The sequence below is a fragment of the Convolutriloba macropyga genome, chromosome 1 (assembly GCF_964194025.1).
Source record: "Convolutriloba macropyga chromosome 1, txConMacr16.3, whole genome shotgun sequence".
NCBI lineage: Eukaryota > Metazoa > Xenacoelomorpha > Acoela > Convolutidae > Convolutriloba > Convolutriloba macropyga.
Window position 1 is genome coordinate 81,808,581 of NC_134468.1, and position 27,146 is coordinate 81,835,726.

A 27,146-nucleotide genomic window follows, 5' to 3' on the forward strand; every position below is an offset into this window, starting at 1 on the left:
TAAACTTATTAAATAGAAATCTATTCCCGTTTACAAACTGTTTGAATTTAGATTTGTGCGCTAGAGGTTGATCAAAATTTTATATTACACTCTAAAGACTTAAAAACTCTAGTGTAGGCAGTTGACGACTAATGGTGGATTTTGTTGAAGCCAATTTTCTCAATTTTGCAATAACATGTGCAACCCACAAGCTCAGCAGAAAGCATTAAAAATACCAAACGTCTTTCCCAGGACTTAGCCTAAACCCATCAAACGAGAATCGAACAAACTTCTGCATAACCTTCCAAGTGTATTGGAAACTGTTACTGACAAAAAGAAGAACAGGCCGACGGGGCGTTTTTAGCAGTTGTCTCTAGCAATATTTAGAAACAGTCCTCCGAACTTTTTTTGAGGTCAACGCATCTGTGTAGACTTAGTTGAGGCAATACGGACTACACTCGCAAAAAATGTTCAAATTTTAAGAAAATTTTTATACCTAAAAAACTCATCGTTGGTTATGAAGGTTGCAAAAAAAGATTTTCACGAAAATTTTGAAAACTTATTTAATAGATGCTTGACAAAAGTTATGATCTGGTTTGGTGCTTCAGATTTAAGCTGACGATATAATCTGCAACGTGGAAATGACTCCCAATACAATGCTAAAGGAGACTAAGGGGCGTCATCAGATTGTTGAATTGGAACTTGAAATATCGGACAAAAGCCGGCACCTTATTTTTTCCTAACAAGGGTGAGAATGTGGTCCAGGAAAAAAAACTTAGTTGATGATGTTACAAAAAAAAAACAAACTAGACAAGCGCCATTTTAGTTTTTTGCAGCTGTGCTCCAAATCAACACAAGAAACTTTTTTAAAGGACTCTAAACACCCTGTTCCCATGCATCACCAGTCGGACACAATTTTATGATGATTTTACAATTCAGTCAATAAACTTGGGAAGAAGAACAAATTCCCAGGAAAATTTATGGGAGTGACTGCCAACAAAACTATTGAAGAAAGCTTTTTGGTTTACAAGAAAAAAGCGCTATCGAGTCCATCACAATCAGGCGGCAAAATTTTAAAAATTCATATGTTTTTTTCTTTAGTGTTGCATAACAAGAATTTGGAGCTGATAGGAAAAGTACAAATTTTTTCGCGCTACAGATGATTTGCAACCTGAAAAATTAAACTGTGCTTTTCAGCTATTAAACTAACTTTCAATTAGATTTCATATTCCAACGTTGTTCATGAAATTAGGCGTAATGAATGTGAATCCCATTATGTTGGGCAGACGTGCATACATGTAACCATTAAAATAAAAAGAAAAGCTTGACCTACCCCTCGGTTGCCACAGAAGTAATAGTTGCGGTTTTTGAAAACCTTCCAAAGAAAAACAGTTGATCATTTCTGCAATGAAGCTAATTTATAGACGTTTGAAGCGCTCCACATGATGTAAAGGAGGTAGGAAATTATGTTAATGGAAGTATAAAAAGGAAATATAAAGTCAAAATGAAGTGCGATAGAAGTAACAATAAAGTTTTAGTTTAGCATATGCTAACTTTTTTTGAAGCTTTCAATTTGGCAGATTTGAATTCTTTATCGAATTAGGAAATGTAGTTACCTATTTTGCAAAAAAAGCAAATTATTAAAATTGGTGGAGAACTTTACAAAAAAACCAAAATACTAAAAATACGTGTTTTGTAACTTTGTTTGAATTGACAAAAAACAAAAATTCTCAAAACTGATGGATTTCAATTTCAAAAAAAACTATGGTAATCTAAAAAAATAATTTAGATTGAAAGTAAAACCTGAAGAAGCTAGCAAATCCAAATACTTTTCAGATGAGAAATTTTGTTTTATTTTTAATCGGTGATGTTAAATATGCCATTGTTGTTACTTATGTGAATTGAAACTTTTCGACAATAAAACTTCATCTTTGTTTTAAGGTTTTTCTTTTACTTTTTGAGGATAGAATTGTTTCTGATCACAGTCTTTTCATGCTTTTCAGCTACATTCAAAAGGATTTATCAAAATCCGTGAATTTCTCATCGCAATTTTCTTAGTCATTACTCTGTCTGCAGTTGTACATATTTTTTTATAAACTTGTTTTGCGAATACTGTTGTTCTCACAAAACAAGCCAAGTACTAGGCAAATTCGCCACTAACATATTCACGGAACCATCAGGGAGAATACACAATGTTATTGTCATTTGGTAGCTGATGCTAAATATACATTAAGTTTAAATTATTTGAGCTAACCAAAAATTGGTTTATTTAATGCTTAACTGGAATAGGTTATGTAAAACGGAAATCACGCCATGTTGTAGCTTGCTGAACGGAAACTGCCCATTCTCGGCTATCATATTTTTTTCAATAAACCTTTTAGTTCATGTAATTTTCTCACAGTAAAAATTGTTGTCAGTTCGACTTCATCGATGGAAGACTAAAGAAAGAATAGAAGAATATGAAACAGAAGAATATTTCCCCACAAAAAGTTCAGTTTTTAAAAGTGCTAATCCTAACAAAACTGTAATAAGGAAATAAGGCATATTCACATTGTACATAAATAAAATGCAACTTAATTGTTAGACAAGAAACTATTTGTTGCCAAATTGTTCTGATAAACATATAAAATTCTTTCCCGTTTACAAACTGTTGGAATTCAGATATTTGCAGTAGATGCTGACCAAAATATTATGTTACACTCTGAAGTCCTGCCAAATAGTGTGGGCAGTTGACGAATGATAGTAGATTTTATTGGCGCCCATTTTCTCACTTTTGCAATAACATGAGCAACCCCAAACTCAGCAGAAAGTTTCAACATCACCAAACGTCTTTCCCAGAACTTAGCCTAAACCCATCAAATAAGAATCCCAACAAATTTCTGAACAACCTTCCTAGTGTAATGGAAACTCTTAAACTCTTACCGATAAAAAACGGACAGGCTGACGGGGCGTCTTTAGCAGTTGTCTTTACCAAAATATTGTGTTACACTCTGAAGCCCTGCCAACTAGTGCAGGCAGTTGACGAATAATAGTAGATTTTATTGGCGCCATTTTTCTCACTTTTGAAATAACATGAGCAACCCCAAATTCAGCAGAAAGTTTCAACATCACCAAACGTCTTTCCCAGGACTTAGCCTAAGCCCATCAAACAAGAATCCCAACAAATTTCTGCAGAACTTTCCTAGTGTAATGGAAACTGTTACTGACAAAAAACGGACAAGCCGGCGGGGCGTCTTCAGCAGTTGTCTGGAACAATAATTGAAAACTGTCCTCTGAAACAATTTTTGAGGTCAACGCATCTGTATAGACCCAGTCGACGCAAATTCTGCGACACCTTCTGCAATACAGCTTTATTTTTAAAAAATATTACCGAGGCACGACGTTATTAATAACTCCTTAGCCCCTCATCATAGCTACAGATTCAGACCTTCCAAAACCGAGGAAGAAAAAATGGCTGCCGCAGTAAATTGTCAAGTATTTATTCGGAACCAAGAATATAATTAAAAACTGAAAAGGGCCCGTTTCTTCACTATTCGAAACAACTGCAATCGTCAAGTAAACGAAAAGAAACATGTATTATTAGAGCGTTCGGAAAAGTACATCCATCAGCAAAGCCTGAGCTAAACTCAACAAGAACGTTTTCCGGAAACAACATAATATAAAACAACATTTCAAACGGAAAACGTCTACACGAAGACGTAAACCCAAACTAGCCAAAAAGTGGTAATGTACATCGTTTAGTTTTGAGAATTCAGTGTCATGAAACAATTCGAGATACCAATGGCGCGATATTGAATGGCGACAAGGGACTTCTGTTCCATTGAACCAGATGCGCGGATATATTTTGATAGCAAAAAAAATACAAAACCGAAGGACAGGGTAATGGAAAGTTACAGGTGCAGTGACCACTACTGTACGCAATGCCTGAAGATGTCAGCAGTACTTCATGACTATAAGTCTCAGCCCTTTGTCTGATGGTACTGCTTAAGCTTTAGAGTACATGTGAAAACTGCAAATAACAAGAAACAAAAAGACCAAGCCAACGATCAAGAGAATTTCTGAATTACGGAACGATTTACATAAAACAAGGAACGCAGTGAAGTCTCTTATGAAACATTTTTATTGCGCAATGGATGCACCAAAGCCAACAAACAAACATCACAATCCGAAAGATAAAGAGTGCTCCTCCTCCGGACGGATGAAAACATAAACGAAAATTAGAAGGTGATATTTATCGAGGCACTCCATGAAAAAGAAGAGAGGAAGAAGAATAAGTACGTTGCAAGATTCAAAAATTTTGTGTACAAAGCAGACAAAAAAATATGAACATCCAGAGAGGAGCGGGAAAGCGAGATAAATTGGATAACAACCAAATTTCTAGAATATATCGAGCTGCCGAAGGAAGGGTGTGATATCCCTGACTGTAGAGATACAATTCGTGTCACAAATCCAATTAGAGTTAGGTGAATGGATTCGAGGTGCGAATCCAACCTTTACTGAATTATTGGATTACCACTTTTAGACTTAGCTACAATCGTGTTGCGATTGCAGCTACAATCGTGTTGCGATTACAAAATTAGTGAGTGGAATTCCTCCTCAAATCCAATAGGATCTCGACTAGTGCAAAACAGACTAGATTGAATGCAACTGAATTCAGAAACAAGATTCAAGAGAATGAATAAATAATCAAAAGTGGGGGATGTGAACAATCTGAAATATTGACTTTTTAGTCGGCGGTAAATTACTTGTATGTGAACGATGACTTTAGTCTGACAAGGACAAGAATAAAATAATTTAGTACAACTTAATGAACATGAACTAAAATAAGGTACAACCGTACCACATATCCTGGGCTGAGCAAAATTTTAAACTGCAACAGTGAAAAATTTATGATAATATTAACATATGTACTGGTTATTATAAATAATAAAGATTGTGAGCAACAACAGACGAGTAGCTGAGAAGTTGTGGAAAGGTGGCTCGAATGTGGAAGTAAATTAAATCAATGAAAACTGTCAACATTTAAAGTAAAATGTATGCACGCAATATAAATTAAGGCATAATCGCGATGCAAATCCTGCAAAAGTATAACACAGGAGATATGGTTACATGAGCAACATCAAATTTAACGAAAAAATACCCAACACCAACACAAATTTAAGGTACACACTAAACATGAAATGAATGGAAAAGTGATAAAATTCCATATTTAACTGAACAATTACAGAATTTAAATTTTTAACAATTGAACAATTAATGATGACAGTTTAAGCAGTTTTGATTCAAATTTGGTTTTCGGCGTCAAAGAAGCTCATACTTATTTCCCGTGCATAATCGTCATAGTCATAATCCACAGGTGACCATGTTCCCACTGGAGGGGGCGCAGGAGGGCTCACCACTCGCAGTTCGTAATTCGTATCAGGAACGGGAGGCTGTGCTGCTTCTTCCTGAATGATAGTCTCTATCACAGGATTTGCGGGTCTTTGTTTTTTAGAGACAGGAGCAGCCGAATCGTCACTCAAAGAACACACCGAACTTTCAAATCCGTAGTAGTCAGGCGCGCGGCGATTACGTTTAGTGTGGGAAGTCGATGGAGAGGCAACCGATGATGTTGCAGAGGAGGCAGCAACAGATGAAGCATTGGAGGTGTTCAGCGTGGCAGATGTAGTACGAGAACGTTTACCTCCTGCTTGGGGTTTTCGGGGTTTTCGAGACGCCATGGCTTTAGAAAAGTTGCTGTTCGCAGTTGAAACTCCCGATGCTGCATCAGACTGGTTGGGGCGATGACGGATTTTAATTTCTCCGCGGAATTTTTTCTTCAATTCTTTATAATGTTGCGCAATCTTCTCCTCGGTCGTTTTTTCATACGGCAGAGGTCGACGTTTAGCGTATTCCCATAGATCTGTATTGCGTTCGGCACGGGTGCCGAACTTAGCAATATCGCTATTTCGGACACTGACCTCAGGTACTCCTGGTTCCTTAATGACTGTAGTAGTATTAGATGTACGGACAACTGTACTACCGGGGGCCAGGGTTTCCCAGAGTCCGCGAAGGTCTCGTTTCGAACGCTTCGTTACTTTCCGAGCCAACTTAAGGTCCAGTGACTGCTCTGTCCGTGGGATCGGATTATTCAATTTTGGGAGCAGAATGAAACGGGAGATAGACTTGTTGTGATCACCATTGTAGCGGCGACCTGCGTCTACCTGAGCTCTCTGCATGGCCTCGTCGATCAAGATATCACTGCGATCCCCCGTCACCCATCCATTTTCGTCCAAGTAGTCTTCAACTGGGACGGTATCAGTGTCTAAATAGTGGTGAAGAATGTTTTCATATGATAAGTTAGATGATTTAGGTGTTGTACTTATATTACTCAGTGGTGTATTTGGCTTTCTTCCAAAATGTGCTTGGAAAGGTGTTACGTTTGTTGTCTTTTGTTTACATATACGTAATTGATATACAATTGACTTTATTGCTTCTTTAATTGTGAATGTATTATTTTTATTGTCTAATTTCATACAGCCTAAGCGCCTTTTAATAGTTTGTATCAAACGCTCCACTAATCCTAAAGCTCTATGATCGTTTGCTGGGGCAGTGAGAATGTTAATACTATGTTGTTTACAAAAGTTTATAACCTATTAGGCAACGTGCTTGATCTAATCTAATGTTTCGAGGGACACCCTGAATTTGAATGTAGTCGTCTAGAAATTTAGGAACATTGGGTCCATTAGCTTTATCAAATACTTCTACAGAGGGATATTTAGAAAAACGATCAATACATGCAAGAAAATGAATATCTTGATCTTTTTCATTGGTGATTGGACCTCCAAAGTCAATTTATATTTCTTCATTCGGCTCTGTACATGGCAATAAAGGTTTCCATTTAGACGCCGGAATAACAGGCTTAAGATTCTTGCCAATATCAGTACAAGGCTTGCACTGAGCCGCTTTGTTCAAAATTTCTCGGTGCATATACGGCCAGAACGCGTATTGCCCGAGCATTATCATGCCCCAACTTCCCGGATGTGTTAAGTGGAGGCTTTCAAAGACCGCGTACTGAATCGAATGTGGAATCGCTACGCGTTCGTCCACACAAACACATCCCGAGCGGACATGTAAATCCCTCCAGTACGAGAAGAGTTAAGGATTCACTTCCTTACACCTTTGGGGGTCATTTTGAAGGATGCAGTCACGTACTTCCTTCAGAACTGCATCTTTTTTGGTGAGAACTGCCAAGAATCCCTTTGTGAAGAGTTGTGTTAAGTTGTTCTCAAAGACCTCTTCTTTTGACAGTTCCAAGTTTGGTGATGTTTGACCTTCATTCAATGAGCGGGTGGTATTCACTCCTGAATTGGGGGTAGACTGGAACGTGACCCGGCTGTGTGTAGGGGGAGTTTGCGGATTAGATGCAGAGCTGCTCATTGTGTGATTATGAATTGAATGGATTTGTGATGTGTATGATGGGAAATTAAGATGAGGCTGGATTTGAACTGGCTTTGTACTACTAGTAGAGAGAGATTGGAATTGTGCTTCGTTTGCAGAGTTTTCAAGAAGCAACTGAGTTGTATTACGATTAATGGCAGAAAGCAATTTAGAATAGTTTGTTAAGCGAGGATGCGAGGCACGTGTGGAATTTGTGTGAGTAACGCTGTTAAAGTCCTGTGATTGACAGGTTTGTGGTGTGGTATTTACATAAATTGCAGCAATAGCGTCACGAATGCGGGTAATTGTTGCTACCGCAAATTCCTTGTCATATTTGTTTGTAACTTTTGCTTTTGATTTGGTTGACGAGAAATATAATCTACCAGCCCCATTTTTGCACCGGGTATATGTTCAATATTATTTGATGTGTAGGTGTTAATTCATTATGAAATGTTGACTTTACTGAATGTTTTAAAGATTTACCGACACGGGTGATGAGATCTGGAAAATCAAAAGGGATTTGCCTCTTGATTGGACATTGATTCTGATCAATATTTGCAACTTGTTTCAATTGAATAACAGAAAAGCCTAGCTTTGGAAAGAGATCTCGTCCAATGATGGGTCTGTGACCGTCTTCCACGACAGTTACATCAACGCCCGTGGCTATCCAGTCATTACACTTTATTGATGTATTGATTACACCGACAATCTTGATTATATCATTAGAAAAAGTTTTCAGATCATGTATTTCGGGTGACTGTACCCAATAACTTTCTCTGCATTCGGACACCACTGTGTCCGCCAGACTTTTGTTGACAATAGTGCATACGCTTCCCGAATCCACCAATGCTTTTGTGCATGTATTTCCAACACAAATGAATAAATTTACGGGTTCTACCTCACGAGTGTCGGTTTTGATGGAAATTGCAGCTACACAGTTATCGTTATAATCATCGAAATCGGAGTCGTAGTTGGCATCGTAAATGCTTTTCTGCTGTAGAAGCTTGCTGATATTTTTAACTTGTTCCGCCGCCGTTGTTGAAGTACCTACTCTAGCCGCCTCAGAAACCGAGTCATCTACATAGTTTACTCTAGGTTTTGGTTTACTAGCTTGTTTTGATTTGCGACAAACTTTTGCAAAGTGATTAGCGATTCCACAATTTTTACAAGATTTTCCACGAGCACGACAGTTTTGTCTATGAGAAGGAGTCCAGCCATAGCCACAATTTGGGCAAATCGTAGGTTTGACAAACTGGTTTGTCGGTGCTCGGGTTCTATTCCAAGATCCTTGAACACTATTTATCGATTGACTTGAAATTTCATTTGTGGTGTTGGGAATTGGAGTTCCAGAAATTCTCAATTGGTTTTGTATTCCCATTTCAATGTTCATTGAAACCTCGAGAACTTTTTTAGCCGTCCGTGTTTCTTTGAGTAGCTCCCTTTGGATTTCACCATCTTGCATATTAGCAATGAAGACATCCCGAATTATCGACTCCTCGTGACTTCCTAGATCACAGTTTAGAGACAACTCTCAAAGACACCCGTAGAACTTTTCCACAGGTTCTCCTTTCATTTGTTTTCGAGTGAGAAATGTGTATCGATCAAATGTGATATTTCTTTGCTTAGTGAAAACCCTATCAAGGCAATTCCAAAGAACTTTTGTTGTCACTCTATCGATCTGGATGCTCGGTTCTTGCGAACCAAATATTTGTCTCCCTTCCATTCACGAGCTGAGGTATTTTAGAGACTGCTTTGCTATCACAGTACTTCCAAGGTTTTTCTCCATACAGTATGCCAACAAGTTCTATTCTTTGACATCTATTGAGCCACGAATTTTTGAGCTGTTCGTTTCTGGTACGTCGATCTCGTTCTTTTTGAACTGTGCTATTTTCGACATCATCCTCGTAAATAGGTTCTGGAGGTAGAGTGACCTTGTCCGGAGGGTCGTCAAGGAGAGTGTCAATTGAAATTCCTTCTTTAGCCATGATAGCCAATTTTAGCATGATCTGCCATCTATCCCATCGCAATGGAGGTTCAAGTGTTGGTTTATCCCAAAAAGGCTCGATTCCCAAGAGTGCACGTTCTTTAGTTGCTGACTGCGCCATGTGATATCCCTGACTGTAGAGATACAATTCGTGCCACAAATCCAATTAGAGTTAGGTGAATGGATTCGAGGTGCGAATGCAACCTTTACTGAATTATTGGATTACCACTTTTAGACTTAGCTACAATCGTGTTGCGATTGCAGACAAAATTAGTGAGAGTGGAATTCCTCCTCAAATCCAATAGGATCTCGACTAGTGCAAAACAGACTAGATTGAATGCAACTGAATTCAGAAACAAGATTCAAGAGAATGAATAAATAATCAAAAGTGGGGGATGTGAACAATATGAAATATTGACTTTTTAGTCGGCGGTAAATTACTTGTATGTGAACGATGACTTTAGTCTGACAAGGACAAGAATAAAATAATTTAGTACAACTTAATGAACATGAACTAAAATAAGATACAACCGTACCACAAAGGGTAAACAAAGAGAATCCACCCCCACGTCTAATTCAACTCTACAGTCAACATAACTCTGATTTAGTACTTAAAAATGTCAATAAACTGAAAGAGCGCAGCTGCTAATTTGATATGAATGAAGTTCTAAGCCTAAAAAACGTGAGGAGGTACGAAATCTTATTCAACAGCAAAAACTGCTCAATGCCAAAGAGAAAAGTAACGTCGGTAACCTCATTCGAGGAAAACAGAGTAAAATCAAGAAGTCAAACTGCGCCAATATCAACCTCTGGCTCAGTAACACGTACACAAGGAACGTTGGAAAAAATCACGAACTGAATTGGAGAATCAAATTTTTTAGTGAAAACCTATCTGGCACCCAAGAAAAGGGTCTACAAATTAATAACAAAGTAATGAGCACAGGTGGCCCCCGACAAGAAATGTATTTCTAGATAATGAACAGTATCGTTTACCATGCAGTAGATAAAAACTTACAAAATTAATGCAAGCAACAAAATGATCAAAATTTGTTCTATATACAGAAGTCCGAACTCGTCCAAAGTGAACAATGATAGCCTTAACGATCTAATCAAATCCGTTAGCACAGAACAAAATTTAGTGTTATGTGGGAATTTCAACATGCCGAAAATCCATTGGAGAAATATGAGCCGCAAGGGATTAAAGGAATGCAAAAAAACATCTTCCACGAGGTCATACGAGATTGTTCATTTTAACAGCAAATCACATGGCCTACAAGAACCTCTAAAACTGACACACCATCCCTGCTTGAATTAATTTTTGTCAGCGAAGATGTCATAGGGGAGTGGATTGGAAACTGGTAACCCCTTGGGAAAAAAATATCACTGCCTGATAAAAATGTAGTTCACGGAAGATCTATCTTGCCCCAATAGAGAAAACTTCAATTATGACAAGGCGGAGATTATTCAATTGCTGAATGAGCCCAACAGTCAATGGGATAAGGTCAATATACATGACCCAGATCTACTCTGGAGGGACATAAAGCAGACGATTGGCTCGACATTAGTAAATTGCTTTCAAATAGTGAAACAAAAAGGAGGAGCCAAGTCCAGACATTTGCTACAAAACATAAATTAGAGCTTTTTCAACAGAAAAATGAAAACAACAGCATATGAGAAAAAGAAACGATATGACTCGCATCGAAATTGTAAAGCTACTAATTAAAGTAAGATCCTAATTCCGGAAAAAACTATGTTAAAACAAAAAGAAACAAGTATATCTGGTTGGGATTTTTTAAAGAATTATCCAAATTAGAGAAAAACAAGTAATCAGGATATGACAGCATCAACCCAGATTATTCGTAAATGTAGGAAAATTGGACTGAATTTTGAAACATCTTGTTTCAACTCTCATGGGCAAACCGAAAATTACCCGGGGATTGCTGAACGGCAAAAGTTTCTGCTATTCATAAGCAAGCCAGTGAGTCTGACATCTATCTGCTGCAAAATTATGCAAAAGGTAATCAGATGTAAAATATTGCAACAACTAGAGGGCAAAATCATCCTGAGTGATAATCAATAAACTTTGACCTGGTAGGTTAACGATGCATCAGCTGTTGAAAAAGCTATTGAATGGATACAAGCGGTGAAAGCTGGAAAAAATGTTGATGTTAACCGTTGGATTTTTAAGAAGGCTTTCGATAGCGTCCCCCTTAAAAAGTTGCTCTCGGTACTGAAAATCTGCCGAATTGACAAAAAGTGCCTCTCATTGGTACATGATTTCCTCGCTCGCCACCTCCCAAAGTTAGCAATCAATTGCTCAGTATCGGCATGGCAACCACACATAAGGGGAATTTGTCAAGGATGATGCTTGGACCAACTTTTATTGTTTCCATAAACTCAATGCCAGAAACCGTTTAATCACAGATATATGTTTGCGGACAATGCGAAAAATTTCAGAGCCATCAGATCAGATTTTCTCAGCTGAACAATTTACGAAAACAATTAGATATAAACAATTTACGAAAATGATCTGATCAATACCTTCTAAAATTTAATGAAGGCCAATGCGTGACAATGACGATCAGTAACAAAATCAAACCAGTGAGTAGAGAGTATTCCCTGAAAGGGGAAGCTACGATGGAAATAGTAGGCAATGAAACATATCTTGGCATTATGATCGCAGAACATTTCAGTTTGACCATCACATATGCACTAAACTGAATAAAAAAAATTCTCTGCTCGCGATCATTAAAAATGTTTTGTAAAAATTCGCGGAAGAAATATCAAACCACCCCTTTATGGCATTGGTGTGCCCCCACCTAGAGTATTGCAACCAGATTTCCAACCCATAATGAAATTTGTCACTATAAAACTTAAAATGAAAGAAAACGTTGAAAAAAGGAGCACCAAATAGTACCCACAATCCGCCACCTTCGATATGAAACACGACTACAGCAACTAAAAAACATAGCAGGACAAGTCCTGACGTACAATTCAAAGAATTTTCATTGACTAAACAGAAAACTAGACCTAGAACGGACTATGAATGGATTGGAAAAACCATTTAGAAAAAAAACGATCCAAAAAATCGAAAAAACAGTAAAAAAAAACAAAATGAAATTGCCGCATGTGAACAAAAAACCACAAGCGAGAAAGCGAATTTTTGTTCAAACACCGTTTTCTCACTCTACTTTAAAATTAGAGCGAAAAAAATTCACGCCGCAAAACCACTCGCTTTTTCGCTCCATTTCCTGTTTTGGCGTGACCAAAATCACTACTCCAATTTGACTTTAAAAATCATGAAAATTTGTGAACAGATCTTAAAAAAAAGACAGCGCCCCAATACAATTCAAATTCTTTGAATTGTAATAACTTCATCGCAAAACAGGAGAAAGAGGAGCCTTGATATAGATTTATAAGATCGTCTGCCAAATCTACGACCAATGGGCAGCACTGGACATATTCCAACTCATCGAGAGGGAAGAGCGAAAATCAACTGACTTTTATTTCACCCAAAGGGCAGACTGAAAATCAGATTGAACTATTTGTTGCAAGGGTTCATAAAGAGTGGAACAATCTTCGATGTGGTGATCAGCAAGCCATTAAAAGTGATCAGAGTGCGTTCCGATATACACTGAAAACTGAGACACTACGAGACCAAAAAATCGTAAACGGAAAGGAAAGTGCTATTAGCTTGTCAAAAAACTATCGCCTACGGCCTGTATCCCTGACTTAACCTTACCCTGGAGAACATAACAGCCAATGGCTAGGCAAATCGGGGCATAATAACCAGAAGTTTAGATGACAAGTACAAATTTTCTGGCAACAAATAAACTAAAACTACAAGCATATGGATAAGTAAACTTGTAACGAACATTAAATCAAATCATTCAAGCTAAAATATGAACCTCAATCAATTTTTTTAAAGAGTCACACTATACATTTTTTCTCCGATTGTATTCTTCCTAAAATCAAAATTAACTTTTAATAGCTTCTACGTTACTATTCAAATGAATTTTTTCATGTTGTGAGGAAAAGAAATTGTTCAACGTTTTTTCAGAAATATTTTCATTTCTTGCCAACGAAGCCATTGTGGTAAATTATTTCATTTTTGCATTGCCAAGCAATGGACATCAATGCAAAGTTGGTTCTGACATTCAGTCCTCTTTTGAATTGTTTTGTTTGAGTGTTTTGATAAAGACTCAAATACACCTGAAAAATATTCAGATTTTTTTGATCTGAAAATTTCATAATCAAATTTGATAAGCGACGTTTTTGCAATTATTAGCTCAACTGGTTAGATTTTTGAGGTTCAACGTGCTCTATAATTTTACAATAGGCAAAATGCAAATCAGTTTAAAAAATTTGTCTGCGGTCGGGAAGAAAAGGAAACAGCAATTCTTTTGCTTAACGTGAAAAACCGTACATCTTAAGAAAAATGCTATGGAAATTGGATTAAAAGGTTTTTACAAGATCTAGAAAATTATCAACAGCTCCTTTTTTGATCTTAATTAGATGAAACTAATTCATGTAGCTGTAAAACTGCATGGGTTGCTGCCTTTTTTCTGAAATGTATAATTCTATCCATATCAATGAGGTACGTCATCTGCGTCAGAAGGAGGCTCTAGAAGTTACAGAAATTGTCCGATTGATTGCACTATCCAATTGTTAACTTTTTTTATAAAAAGCTTTTACAAAAGCTAGTTTTACTGTAGGTGTGAAAACATTCTCCTTAATTCAGTCACTCAAGCCCCACTGAAGATGTACGTCTATAGCTATTTCCATGACTTTATAGGCCGATCTAAAACTTCACCATATTCTGCTGCTTTTTCTTGATCAAGTGAGTCAATGACTGAGTACAGTTACTTTCCAGTCACAGCTCTGATTGTGAGTTCAGGTATAGGAAGCTTATCAGTGTAATTGCAAACAAATCTGAAACTTTGAAAACCCAAAGATCAGAAAAGTATCTATACAGACAATTGACAATATTTTCGTATCCGTTGAAATTTGGAAATTATCTTATCTGATTTCATCTATTTTGACACTTCTTTCATTCGGACTTACCTGCTGTTTAATGTGTTTCAATTGTTTTTTACTTGTTGTAAGGTTTTTTTGAAATTTGTTTGAAGAGCTCACTTAATCTTCTATTAACTAAGTTTCTCACGCGCTTAAGTTCTTTGTACGTCTCAATGCCAGAAATTTTTTCCCTTTGCTGAAAAAAAAATTTTTCAAAAAATTTCTTTTGGCAATGAAACAATTCAACTCTTGTAATAACCAGGGGATATAATTCATAAATTTTTTCTCACTTAATTTTACTATTTGGTGCGTTTTTTCAATAATTTTTTCGAAAGTATGGTTGAATGAATCAAACATATTGTTGACATCATCAAACTGGTACTTTCCCACCATTACGGCAAGATCTTTCTTATAATTAGAACATGAGAAAAGTTAAAATTTCTTGTCGTTGTCATGTTAAAAAAATATTAACAAAAAAAAGGAAGAAATTTGCATAAGAAATATTAACTTTCGTTTCCAGCAGTAGCATTAGTTAACGTTTAAATTCTGTATGCTTGTGTACCAATTGCACAAACATGATAGTCTCCAAAACAATATGTCGAATTGTTTGTCAATTCATCTGAAATTCACTCTTGTCAGCCATTCATTGATGTTCTTCGTTCAATAAATGTCATAGTTGAAATTTTTGCGGATCAAATCTGGAAAATACACTGCTCTTGTTCAAAAATCGTTCTCCTGTGTTCGTTCTAGGAGTCTTCTCGTACTGAAGACCGTGTTTATTCTACTTCTTCAGTTCAATTCATTTGGTGACGTAATCCTCCCATTTCATGTTGTATCGTCCTTGTATTATATCCATTAACCTCAACAGAACTCACAATACAACGTCAGAGCAGGAGTTTAGATTCTCTTTATTCATTCTTTGTACTCCACTCGCGTTGTCTCTATGACCCAGGAAGCCGTTTTCTACTGCACAGCTTCAGTCGTTCTGAGGCCTGCTTTGCTTGCCTTCATCAAAGATGGTCTATAGGAAAATGCTGTTACAACGTAGCTTTGGTAGACTTTTTTCCTTGAGATCCAAAACAAGACTATGGATATATTGAAATTGATGCTCCAGAAAATCTTTATTGCTTTTTCGACTCTCTTCTCTGCTTGAGTTGCCAGGAAGATCCGAAGATATCCCAAACTCGAGGTCCTTCTTGGGTTCTGGTTTCTCTAAGAATCTCCATCCAAGCTGGACGTTTGCTTCCCCTTGATGCTCAGCAGTTTGCTTTTTTGCCAGATGCAGCTTCAGTACGATTTTGGAACACCATTGACAGATTCTGCCTGCATCTACCTGAAAGAGTCATAGTCTTGATGCGAACTATTTTATAATTGTCAAAGCAACATTAACAGCTGTTCATTATTGTTTCGTGGAGATTGTTGACAGACAGACTGACGAAATGACACTTCCAGGAGGAACTTCACTCAGTACCTGTAGCGCCGTAGACTCCGTGGAAACTGTTTTGATTTTTTGATAGCGTTCTGTGACGTAGCTCTCTAACAGAGTTAGTGCTCCACCAGCTCTGCTCATTGCATGAAGTTCCTCAATGAGCTTTTCAAGGCATAGTTTGAAAAAATCTTCCTCACTTTGTAACCTAAGTACAATGTTGCCGGAGGTGTCCGAATAACTTTTTCGTACAATTCACTGATGTACAGAAAGATTTGTGTGTTCGAGGACTTAAATTTCGTGAACCCATGTTGTTTTGGTGCTATAAATTTAAATAAAACTTTTTTTCATCATGGAATATGTTAGAGTTTGAAGTACTTTTGAGATACAGTTCCCAATGTTTAAGGCTTGTAGGCCAGTGTTTATATCCTTTCTTTAGAAACAGATTTTGTCAACTCTCACCATTTTCTTTTCAACAATTTTCTTCGGATAGTCGGATTTTGTAAAAAAAAATCTCTGGAAAAAAGTTTTGAAAAGACTAGCTGTTTCCTCATCTGTTTCCGCTTTCCTGTCTTCAAGGTACTTTTCAAACATAAGCTGATTTCTTTGGGTGTTTGTTTTTGTACGCTCTTGGGTTATTTTTGTATCTCAGAGAACTTTTTTGCTCCGAAAATTTTTTTCTCGAACTCATCGCGGTCTCTTTGAAGTTCCGGGTCTAGGTTGCGGCTGATTTCTTTTAGTTTATCCGTTTTGGAGTGTGACGGTTTACTGCTGCTATGTCGTCAAAAGGTATTCATCCGTTTGATCAGGTTTAAAGTCTCACTTCTGAACCAAGGAGCCAGGGAACTCCTGTGAATGGTTTTCATTGGAACCTTTCTCTAGAAAATTTGATATAACCATTCATACCACAGCTCAACCATCAGTTGAAAATGCTGCAGCAGTATGATTGAAAAGCATTTCCATGTCCATTTCCTATGTTTTTTGCCAAGTCTTGCCAATCCGCTTCGTTATATTAGAAAAATGAGGTGTCCTGGTTGGTGCTTTTTCGAGTATTCCACCACGTGCTACTCGTTAAATTCATCTGGTATGGAAAGTGTTGGGATGAGAAGAGCTGCTTCATTCAATTGTGCACGGTGCTATTCGCAATTGGATCTGTGCTTTCGTGCAGTATGACCACCAGTTTTCTCCTGCCTGTATTTAGCTGTTCAAATCCGGCGTTGAAGAAGTATTATACAATAACTCTTTCGTAAAGCTCGAAAGATTACACTTCCTCAAGGAGTGGACTCGAAATTCATATCTGCAATTATTATGACGATATCACGGCATAGCTCTTGTTTCAAATGTACGATTTCCTCAAGAAGAGATTTTATCGAATCTAAACTCATTCGATATGGACCGATTTTTGAAGCGTTCCATACGCATACGATGCAAAACTTTTAATCTCATGATTCGACTACGATTGCTACTGTGTCAGCGTAGCTAATAGAAAATGTCACCCTTGCATGTACAATTGATGCGTTAACGGCTATTAATACTTTTCCCTGCTTCGACCTCCAGTTTATTGTGTACTTGTTATTCCAGCCTATGAGAAATCTATTTAAAAAGAGTGCGTAGTCAGGAACTTATGGAGGAGACAGGTATGAGTGATGCAGAGGATGTCGTAGAAATCACAGTTATTTTTTGCAATTGAACAGATCGCTTGTTCTGTTGCAGTTGTTGGCGAGTCATGCACTAGACTTGACCGTTTCCACTATGACACACTTTCTACCATCTTTTTGGACTAAAATTTAATCTTTCAACCAAGTTCTTCATCTATCAGCTCCTTTGAATTCCTTAGCACCAGAATAAGTTTTTGAAGCTCGTCCTTGTTCAGTTCTCTGTCGAAGTAGTACTTTTTGTCATAGTTTTCAACTTTGTCGCTGAAATTAGTATTAGTATGAGCTGTCGATGATAGTTTGGCACATGTAGCAGAATGGTCCCGTTCTTGTCTTTTTGGTAGATGCTAATACGGCTGACGTCAGTGATTTAACAACCGATGATCATGAACGTCAGCAAGTTGTTGATTGCACTCATGTTGTGCTCATTTCCCTCTCTTTCTCCATGTCTCTCTCTCGCTTTGGTTCTTTGCTGTGCTCTCTGCAACTCCACAATATCGGATTCCGTCAACTTTTTCGGTTCCTATTTGCGAATTTCGATGTCTTCAGGTATCTGAGGAGGGGGTGGTAATCCGCTCTTCCTTTCTGTAACTTCTTTGATTTCAGGAAAAATCTTCTTCATTTCAATGAAATTGATGAAATGTTGCAGAGCAATAGTGCGTTTCGTCCAGTTTCCTTGACATCATCAAGGCCTACTTTGCTGAGTTTGGTACAATTCTCATTGAGATGCATCCAAAATCCACAAGTAAAACCACGCAAACCCTTTTCGTCTGCAGTTATATTGAATTCACACGCTTTGCAGAAGTTCTTGGCTTCTGTTTTTGCCTTGACTCTGTCATTGCGCCAACCGTTTTTAAGGATAGCATTTTGTACAATTGACTAAACATTCAGAAACAAGGTGGCAAACGAACAGCTCACACCTGGTGTGCTACCCTAATAAGAAAAGTCTATCAGTTACCTCAAATAACGGCTTCCCATTGTTCTGCCTCGTACTGATGTTTCTTCTTGAGAGCCTGTTTTAACAATTGTTCGGGACGCTTCTTCTGAATATATTTTCTCAAAATCTGCGCCGTGCTTCAGAACAACGTACAGCGTTCTCAATCCGAGGTTATGTTTCCGATTATGTTGATTGTTTTCGTTCACTAAGGCTGGGGTCTTGGCGTTCTTTCGAGAAATGATATCTCGAACAATGTTGTCTTTGGGGAATTTGTTTTTGACAGGGTCCAAGCAAATGTTCGGGTTGCTTGCTTTTGACAGTATACGATGACTTTTTTCGACTCAGGAGGGGTTTGAGACGCTTTACAACCCCTCTACGTTTTTGAAGGGCTGTTAGTAGTTGTTCCGGTGGGGCGAGAGGGAATTGTTGAGAACGTCGTACCAAGTCACAAATTTCTCGTCCTTATATTTTGCGGGGTTGAGGTAAAAGAAGGGCGACTTCCTCGGGCTCGGTTTCTGGGTCCAGGTATCCGAGTTGTGTCGATCGTAAGCCTTGCCCTCTTTTTGGGTTTGAGTCTTCAAGGATCCAAATAATAAACTGGCTCCAACTATGATCATTTATAAAGAGCCACCACGGCCGCCTCATATAAAATTAGAAAAAACGCTATTTTTGAGCTTCTCTCTTTTTATTAAGACTCTCACAATTCTTTGAGAGGTTTGATTCGAAGATAACAAAAAACAACTCGAGAAAAAAAGGTTGTGACATTTTAGGCAATTATCTAATCTTTCGGAATAATGATAATAATAATAATAATAATAATAATAATAATAACAACAACAATAATAATAATAGTAATAATAATAATAATAATAATAATAATAATAATAATAATAATAATAATAATAATAATAATAATACTAATAATAATAATAATAATAATAATAATAATATTAATAATAATAATAATATTAATAATAATAATAATAAAAATAATAATAATAACAATAATAATAATATTAATAATAATAATAATAATAATAATAATAATAATAATAATAATAATAATAATAATAATAATAATAATAATAATAATAATAATAATAATAATAATAATAATAAAAATAATAATAATAATAATAATAATAATAATAATAATAATAATAATAATAATAATAATAATGAGAATAATAACAGAATTTAGAGTCAGCGCCCAGGGAAAGGAATGGTCCCGGAGTTTCAGTTTTGTCAAAGAGTTTATTTCAGTTTAATAAGGTTTCTGCAAAGTGCACATAGACAACACAATCTCCTATTTTCAGGATCGTAAGCTTTAGTGAAGAAACTTGTGTAGACTTCTGTTATCTTCCTTTTTCTGCTTGCGGCTGGTATATAGTCGACACTTTGACCAACTTTCCGACCAATGAGCTTCGCAAGTTAGAGTCCTCTAGTTCAGAAATCGCTCTCCTGTTTCTGTCTCGAGAGATTTTTGGTCTTGAAACGTCTTGTATCTCGCGTTCTTGTGTTCTGGTCATGTTGTTCGGTGACCTGTATGAAATTTTGCCATTCAATGTCGTATCTGCCACTGACAATGTCCAGGAATAACAATAGCACGTGGAGCTCTTGATAGAGCGATAGAGAAAGGATATCTAGTCTGCGCAGTCTGTCTTTGTATGTCAGTTGTCCGGTGGATAAGATCCATTTCGTAGCTTTCATCTGGATTGCTTCAACTTTTTTCAGATCCTGTTTGTTTGGTTTCCAGAGAACACCCGTATGAGATAATTGGTACGATATAACTCAGATATAGATTTTTCTTGGCTTGCCAGGCTGTTCCTCTTAAAACGTTCCTTTTGATGTAAAAGAAACCAATTTGTCAAATTAAAATTACTTCCAATACTTAAAACAAACGTTTTCGAACTTTACGTTCATCGTCAGGTTAAAACTGTTTTACAAATTGTTAAAAGATAAAATGAATATGTATTTACATTTGTCTGAGATGACAATTAAAACAATTCTAGGAAACATTCTAAAAAATTCAATCGAAAATTTTTCCTTATATACAATATTTAGCCTATTTACAACACATATTTACATCTGTTATCAATTTACTTAAAAACATTCCTATTCCGGATTTTTCGATTTTGTCCATGTTCTTGTATTTTTAGGGTTATTCCGAATTTGCCCTAACCATAAGTATCCCTCTTGTGGAGGTTTTGCAAATTTCGTTTTGTCATGCACAAAATGTTTTTTGCCCTATGCATTCTCATTTAGTCAAAATTATGATTTGAACTAATATTTTAGCGTGAGTTCCCTCCCCCTATATTCGTCGCGTGTGTTTAGTGCCGGCTTCAGCTTGCTGATATATATAGCTTCGATGATCATTAGTTTTTCTACTGACCGACAGGCGTCCAGAATTCTCCATTCAATGTCATTCGTGGCGCCACGACATTCAACTAGATGTTGACCCACCTGTGAATCCTTCTTTTGATGTTCTGTTATCCTTGTGGTAACATGCCGGCTTGTTTGCCCAACATAGATGGATCCGCATCCATTACATTTAATTTCATATACCACGTGGGATTTCAGATCTCTATCAAAGGATGATTTCAGGGTGGGGAGGCACGATCTTAATTTTCGCGTTGTAAAAACTACTTGCAATTCGCATAGTTTCTTCAATTTGCTTGCGAAGTTTTGAGTGAGGTTGCCTCTGTATTGTAGAAAAATAGTTGGCTTATCATTAGATTTAGTCTTGCTTTTTTGATGCTCTTTTGGTGTTGTTCTTAATTTGTCTTTACCGCCACTTATTATTTTTTCTAGAGTCTGATTCACAATTTTTGAAGACCATTCCTCTGGATATTGATTTTTGGTCCAGCAAGATTTGTTCTTTTCAAGAGCCTGATCGAAGGCCAACCAATTAGAGGTTGCATTAAAAACCCTGTGAACCGTCCCTTGAATCACATTTTTCTTATGTTGAAGCGGTGCACAGCTGCGAAAATTCAGTATTATTCCAGTGTCAGTTGGTTTTTGATACCAATGACAGGTGATATTATTTTTGCTGCTCACATTTACGTTAATGTCAAGAAAAGCCAAACCCCCATCCATGTTCACTTTTTCTAAGGTAAATTGCAGGTTGTTGTGTAATGAATTTGCAAATTTTAAATACTCATCCGGGTCACCACGAACCGTGCAGATAATATCATCCACATACCTTTTAAACAATTTCATCTCCTTATCGTGTCCCACTGTCTGTTGGTTGCTGCAATAAGTACAAATCCAAACCACATCCTGCATGTTGGCGTATTCCTCATACGATATTTTTTGGCATCTTGCATGAAACCAGTTTTTGCATGACTCACATTCCACTCCTTTTCCTCGGTAGGTCACTCTCCGGTTACAGTCTTTGCAATTCCCGTTTTGGTCGCATCTGGAAAAGTTTTTACTGAGCTCTGGTTTTTGAAGTGATGCCTCAAACGATTTCATCCACACATTTGCTAGTATTACAGCCAGTGATGCACCCATAGCCAGTCCCTCTGATTGTACATACCAGATCCCATTACATTTGAAATGAACATTCGTCACCGCAAGCTTTAGCAAACTTTTCATGGCGGACCTTGGGATATCTGGAGCTAGGTTGCTTGAATAGAGATCTCTTAGAGCAATTTCTATAGCCTCCCCAACTGGAACGTTGGTGTACAAACTTTTTACGTCAAGAGATACTATCTGCTCGTCATCTTCAAGAGTGAGAGACTCTAAGGCTTTTCTAGCATCTTGCGTGTTTCTCACCCTCAGTGTTATTCTCGCGTAACTCACGTACAAGTTTGTCTACATCTGCGAGAAAGTGCATCTCATTAAACTTGTCTCTCACTGGGTGTTTAGGTCCCAACGATAGGATGTCAAGTACAAACTTTGGAAGTTCCGGGCCATCCATTATCACAACATTACTGTGGGAGCCATTCCGCAGTGGTCTATCCTGTCTCTCTGACAGTTTATCAAGTTTTCCATTAAGTCTGTTCTGAACCATTGCGGAGTGACCCCTCATTTCACGTTTAATGCAGCTAAAAACGGATGGCATCAGTTCTGGTCTCACCTTCTCCCTAAAACTACTCCTATCTGTCTCAAGTTTTTCCCTGAACACTTTACGGCCTTTCTCCGCACGGTTTATTTCTTGTTTTAGGAGCTTTAATTGAAAACTGTGCACCGCTTGTTCAGAAAAAATTTCATTTTCAAGTAATCAAGATGAAGGAGATTTCTGGAATTTCTGTTGAAGCAGAATCCGGGAACTGATGTTCCTTTCCCTAAAAACTGTTTCTTGCTTGAATATGGGAGACTATTTACGGCGTGATGAAGCGAACTTGCAGCCAAAATAATTGCAGCTAGTGACCTTATTTTAGGAGCGCGAAACCTCAAAAAATCCGGAATTATATCATTGTCCTATTCCGGATTTTTCGATTTTGTCCATGTTCTTGTATTTTTAGGGTTATTCCGAATTTGCCCTAACCATAAGTATCCCTCTTGTGGAGGTTTTGCAAATTTCGTTTTGTCATGCACAAAATGTTTTTTGCCCTATGCATTCTCATTTAGTCAAAATTATGATTTGAACTAATATTTTAGCGTGATTATGATTTGAACTAATATTTTAGCGTGATGAAGAAGAAAGCTTTCCTTTTGATGATGAAGAAAGCTTTCAGCGCCTTTTCGCAGCGGTGGTTGGCGTTTGCTGTCCAGGTGAGATCCTTGAGCATCATGATTCCAAGCTCCTTCTCTTTTTCTGACTTTCCAAGCTCCCATCCATTTAATGTAACCTTCGTTTCTCCTTTTATACAGAAGAGTTTGCATTTGCTGACGTTTAGTTTCATAAATTTTCAGTGCACCATTTCCAGACTTTAGCAGCATCAATTTGCATGGTGATGTTTTTTGTGCCAACGATTTTATAATCGTCGGCATATCCATAGCAATCGGACATAACGCATTGAGATCAATTGGTGTAAATGTTTTATCAGTGCATCTAGGAGGTGGACCGTCGATTAAAAATAGGGAAATACCCCCCTCACAGGTCGACTTTATAAGTCTTTTCACTAAGTTGACCTATCAACTCTCGAGGTTGAAAATTTTGCATGTAACAGATTTTAAGTGAAACAAGTCACCGCGGTCAACATAAAACTGGGCAGGTTGTATTTGGATTTTTTTTTTAATTTAGGCGAGTCATTTCGTCTGAATTAAGATCTACAAAACTTCTGATGATTATGCGTCGATTGATCTAAAATGAAAACAAATATGAGCAACCAATATTATGTTGGCTTAAATTGACTTCAAAAACATGTAGTTTACCAAGTAAAAAGTTGTTTTCTGCGTTACTATTGTTAACAAGTATAGCATTATCAATGATAGCTTACAGTTAGCGCAAAAGTATGTCGACCTAAAGCTGTTTTCTCGACCTAAAGTTTTTCTCATCATTGTATTTCACAAGCTTGAAGCATAATAAACTCATAGGCATCTGAATTATGCGTCAATTGACGGAAAAGTTCCTACGTGTATTTCAAGTTTGAAATACTCGATATCATTGTGTGTAATGTTTTCGTTTTATGTATAGATTTGAAAAATACGAAATGTATTATGAAAACGTAGTTCTGGGAGAGCCCCGGTCCAGCCAATATTCACCCATTGTATGGAAGGGACATTTCTTAATTTAGTTTTTTATTGTATTTCATAATAGCACAGTGTTTTTTAGATAGATGAAAATGTTATTGTAACCACATGGGAACGCGGAAAAAGTCAAGGTTTGCTATCGGAAAGTTTATTTTTATTCAAAAGTAGTCAGTCTGTCATGTTATCAAAATTGATTTCAGAGCGTCTTCTAGTTCGAGCGAAAGATCCCCGCGCTCGGAAAAGAAAGCAGACAAGAAGCAGTCAAGCTCATCCAGAAAACGACCCAATATTGAGGATGGCAAAAAACTCATCGAATCTAAGAAAAAACGAAAAGATCACGCTTCAAAGAGCAGGTTTGTCGTATTGTTAATTCTAATTTCTCTTGTTTCGCAATAAACAAAATGTTCCTTTTAGATCGAGATCTCCCTCTGAAAAACGAGCGCGGAAAGTTGAAGAGCCAAAGACAAAAGGACAGAGAAATAATCAACCTCTAAGTGCATCGAGACCTGAAAAGAATTCGCCTCAGCAGCCCCTCCGAAAGAATAAAGACACCGTGAATAGCAAGTAAGATTTGGCATTCAACACATGGCTTGTTGCAGTTCTGATAAGTACTAAATAATTGTAATGTATATTTTTTTAATTTAAGAGTTTGATTGAATGAGGTGTAAGTGTAAACGGTGTTATAATGTCGCCTTCTCTGTTTAATATAGGAGCGCAGGAGATGGGAAGACACGTAAGCGTTGTTTTGTTTCTTAATTCTAAAATAAATGGTCGTAATTAAATCACGTGACCGTTCCAGGTACTCATGAAGAATCCAGTGGGACACCGTTGGAGAAAATGAACTTTGGGAAGAACAGTTTCCAGCAGGTCTACGATTGTAATTTGCACATCCGTGTCTGTTTGAATGCTGATAAGATCAAAAAACTGCAGTGGCCAAAAGCTAATACACTGTAAGTTTCATTTTCTGTTGTAATTAACTTGTACTTACTTAGTTGAATACAGTGGGAGATAAATTCAAATTAACCGAATGGTTTTAAGATATTTCATTTTTTGGTTATCATGTCTACGCCTGTATCGCAAATCTGCTGTATTGTGTAGTGGCAATGATAAAAAATGAAAATATATGAAAATATGTTGACAAGCTTGCATTTCTTGCATAGAACTGTTATGGAGGGTAACAACAAAAACAAATTTTTGGTCGATAAGCAAAATTACGAAACTTGAGAAAATATCACGTCAGTCTGAAAAAAAATGAATTCGAAAAACCGCGCGTATTATTCTGCTCTTCAAGGGCTTTCAAATGATACATACCACATAGTTCGTTCCCCGATGATGCTTCTGGGGATTAAATTAGAAAATCTATTGATCGTTATGGATGTAAATAAATAGATCAATGTTGCGTGTTGAATACGTACAGAAGTTGGTTACAGGAAATTTTTAATTGCTCTTGAAAGAAGTTCATAGCAATTATTGTAAATGTATGTGTCTTTTTTATGCAAATTTTTCGCTTGACAATTTTGCGCTTTTCTTTTAGAACATTCTTTGACTTCTCAAGTGACTTTTCCACGCTTTCGCTCTTCATTTTTGAGTGATCTCTATTGCTCCGAAGTAAAGCGTGTTGCTAATATAAAATCGGTTGCAGAAGAGCATTGGTAAATGATTTGTAGCGCAGTGGTTAGTGCGTGTGGCAGTGGTTCGAATCCCGGCGGGGGAAAGGTTTTTTGCACTTATAAAGAAAAATTGATCTAGGCTACAGCCCCTGAATTAAATTGCCTCGCCTGTCGTTCAAGAGCAATTCTTCCGATATTTGTCGGTTTATATTTAATTTTTCAAGCACGGATAGCATACAGAATTAGAATCCAAGCGTTTAGCATTTATATGATGCAAGTAAGAATACAATGAACGCTAGAATAGACCATTAAAACTTCGCGTTTTAGCAACCGGAATAGACTAGTTAGAGTTGCCGCATTTTTCCTCGCCTTTCGTGACTCTTCTCTGACAAGAGCACATGTCATGATTGTCGGAGAGTGTTATTGAGTGTTAAGAGAAATGCTGAAAACTGTATAGTTTTCCTTGTTAGAACGATTTTTATTACTTTAATTGTGGCAGTTGGTCTAGAAAATGCGCTAACTATCGGTCTTGGATAGCCTAATTGTTCCTCATGACGAGCCAACGCTGGTCGGTTTGTACTGCTGTTACACACATAACCATCAAACATGACTTGTGTGTCGGGTAAGGAGCGGCTGAAAAGATGCTTTTCCACTGGGGACGTTGTCGACCGGTCAATTGTGGCTTCGAAATGATGCCAACCATTTCAGCCATCCAGATGAATCACCATCTTATCTTGTTGCGTGCAATTTTGTTACCGGTTTTTGAAAGCATTTTGACATTGGCATCAGATTTTTGAAGTTGTAACAAGGTGGCCGCCGTATTGGCCGACAGGGCGTTTAGCCGACAACCACAAAATGAGAAATTTAACCGACAATTTAAGTAAAATGAGCAATAAAACTTATTCAGAAGCTGTGATTGGCCAATTTAGACCACTATTTCGTAAGCGGACAAATATACCGCAGTTTTTCCATCGACTAGTGTAACGAAGGTCTATCCGTGGTCGGACCGTATTTTACCGCATCTGGCCATGCCTCGAGGGCCATGGCCATGCCTCAGCAGCCCGTGGGACTTGATATGAATCTATCACAACCGAACTACTGATTTATGGACCAATTATGGACTTTTATTACCAATTATGAAAAAATTGTCGGCTAAATTTCTCATTTTTTCCTTGTCGGCTAAACGCCCTGTCGGCCAATTTTCCTAGCACCTTGTAACAAAAATGTTACGCCGTGGTTAACGCTGTTGACGCAGACAGGTTTGTTTATTTGCGGGTTTGGAAACAAACTGAAAAATTGGTGTTCGGCTGATAATACGAGTGATCGTTGTTAGCAAGTTGTAATTGTTACTTCCGATAAGTGTCTGCAGACATGGTTTTCTGACGGAGCACTTGGAAAACTGGGTTCCAACTTGTCGGCGGGAAATTTGAAATAGGTCAGTTGAATGATCGCTCATAACGGGTGCTGAGAAGAATTTGAT

The 27,146-nt window shown here is 37.3% G+C and overlaps 1 protein-coding gene across 3 annotated transcripts in view; it reads left to right on the forward strand.

Moving 5' to 3' along the window:
- Positions 1-27,146, forward strand: part of LOC142343209 (uncharacterized) — a 41,168-nt gene continuing 14,022 nt past the window's right edge. For all 3 annotated transcript variants that reach the window (XM_075394956.1, XM_075394976.1, XM_075394967.1), the window contains exons 1-6: positions 1-13; positions 24,136-24,187; positions 24,257-24,409; positions 24,471-24,620; positions 24,767-24,789; positions 24,856-25,006. In XM_075394956.1, coding sequence (XP_075251071.1) covers positions 24,165-24,187; positions 24,257-24,409; positions 24,471-24,620; positions 24,767-24,789; positions 24,856-25,006 — 500 coding nt within the window. In that variant the 5' untranslated portion in view covers positions 1-13; positions 24,136-24,164. The remainder of the gene's footprint in view (positions 14-24,135; positions 24,188-24,256; positions 24,410-24,470; positions 24,621-24,766; positions 24,790-24,855; positions 25,007-27,146) is intronic.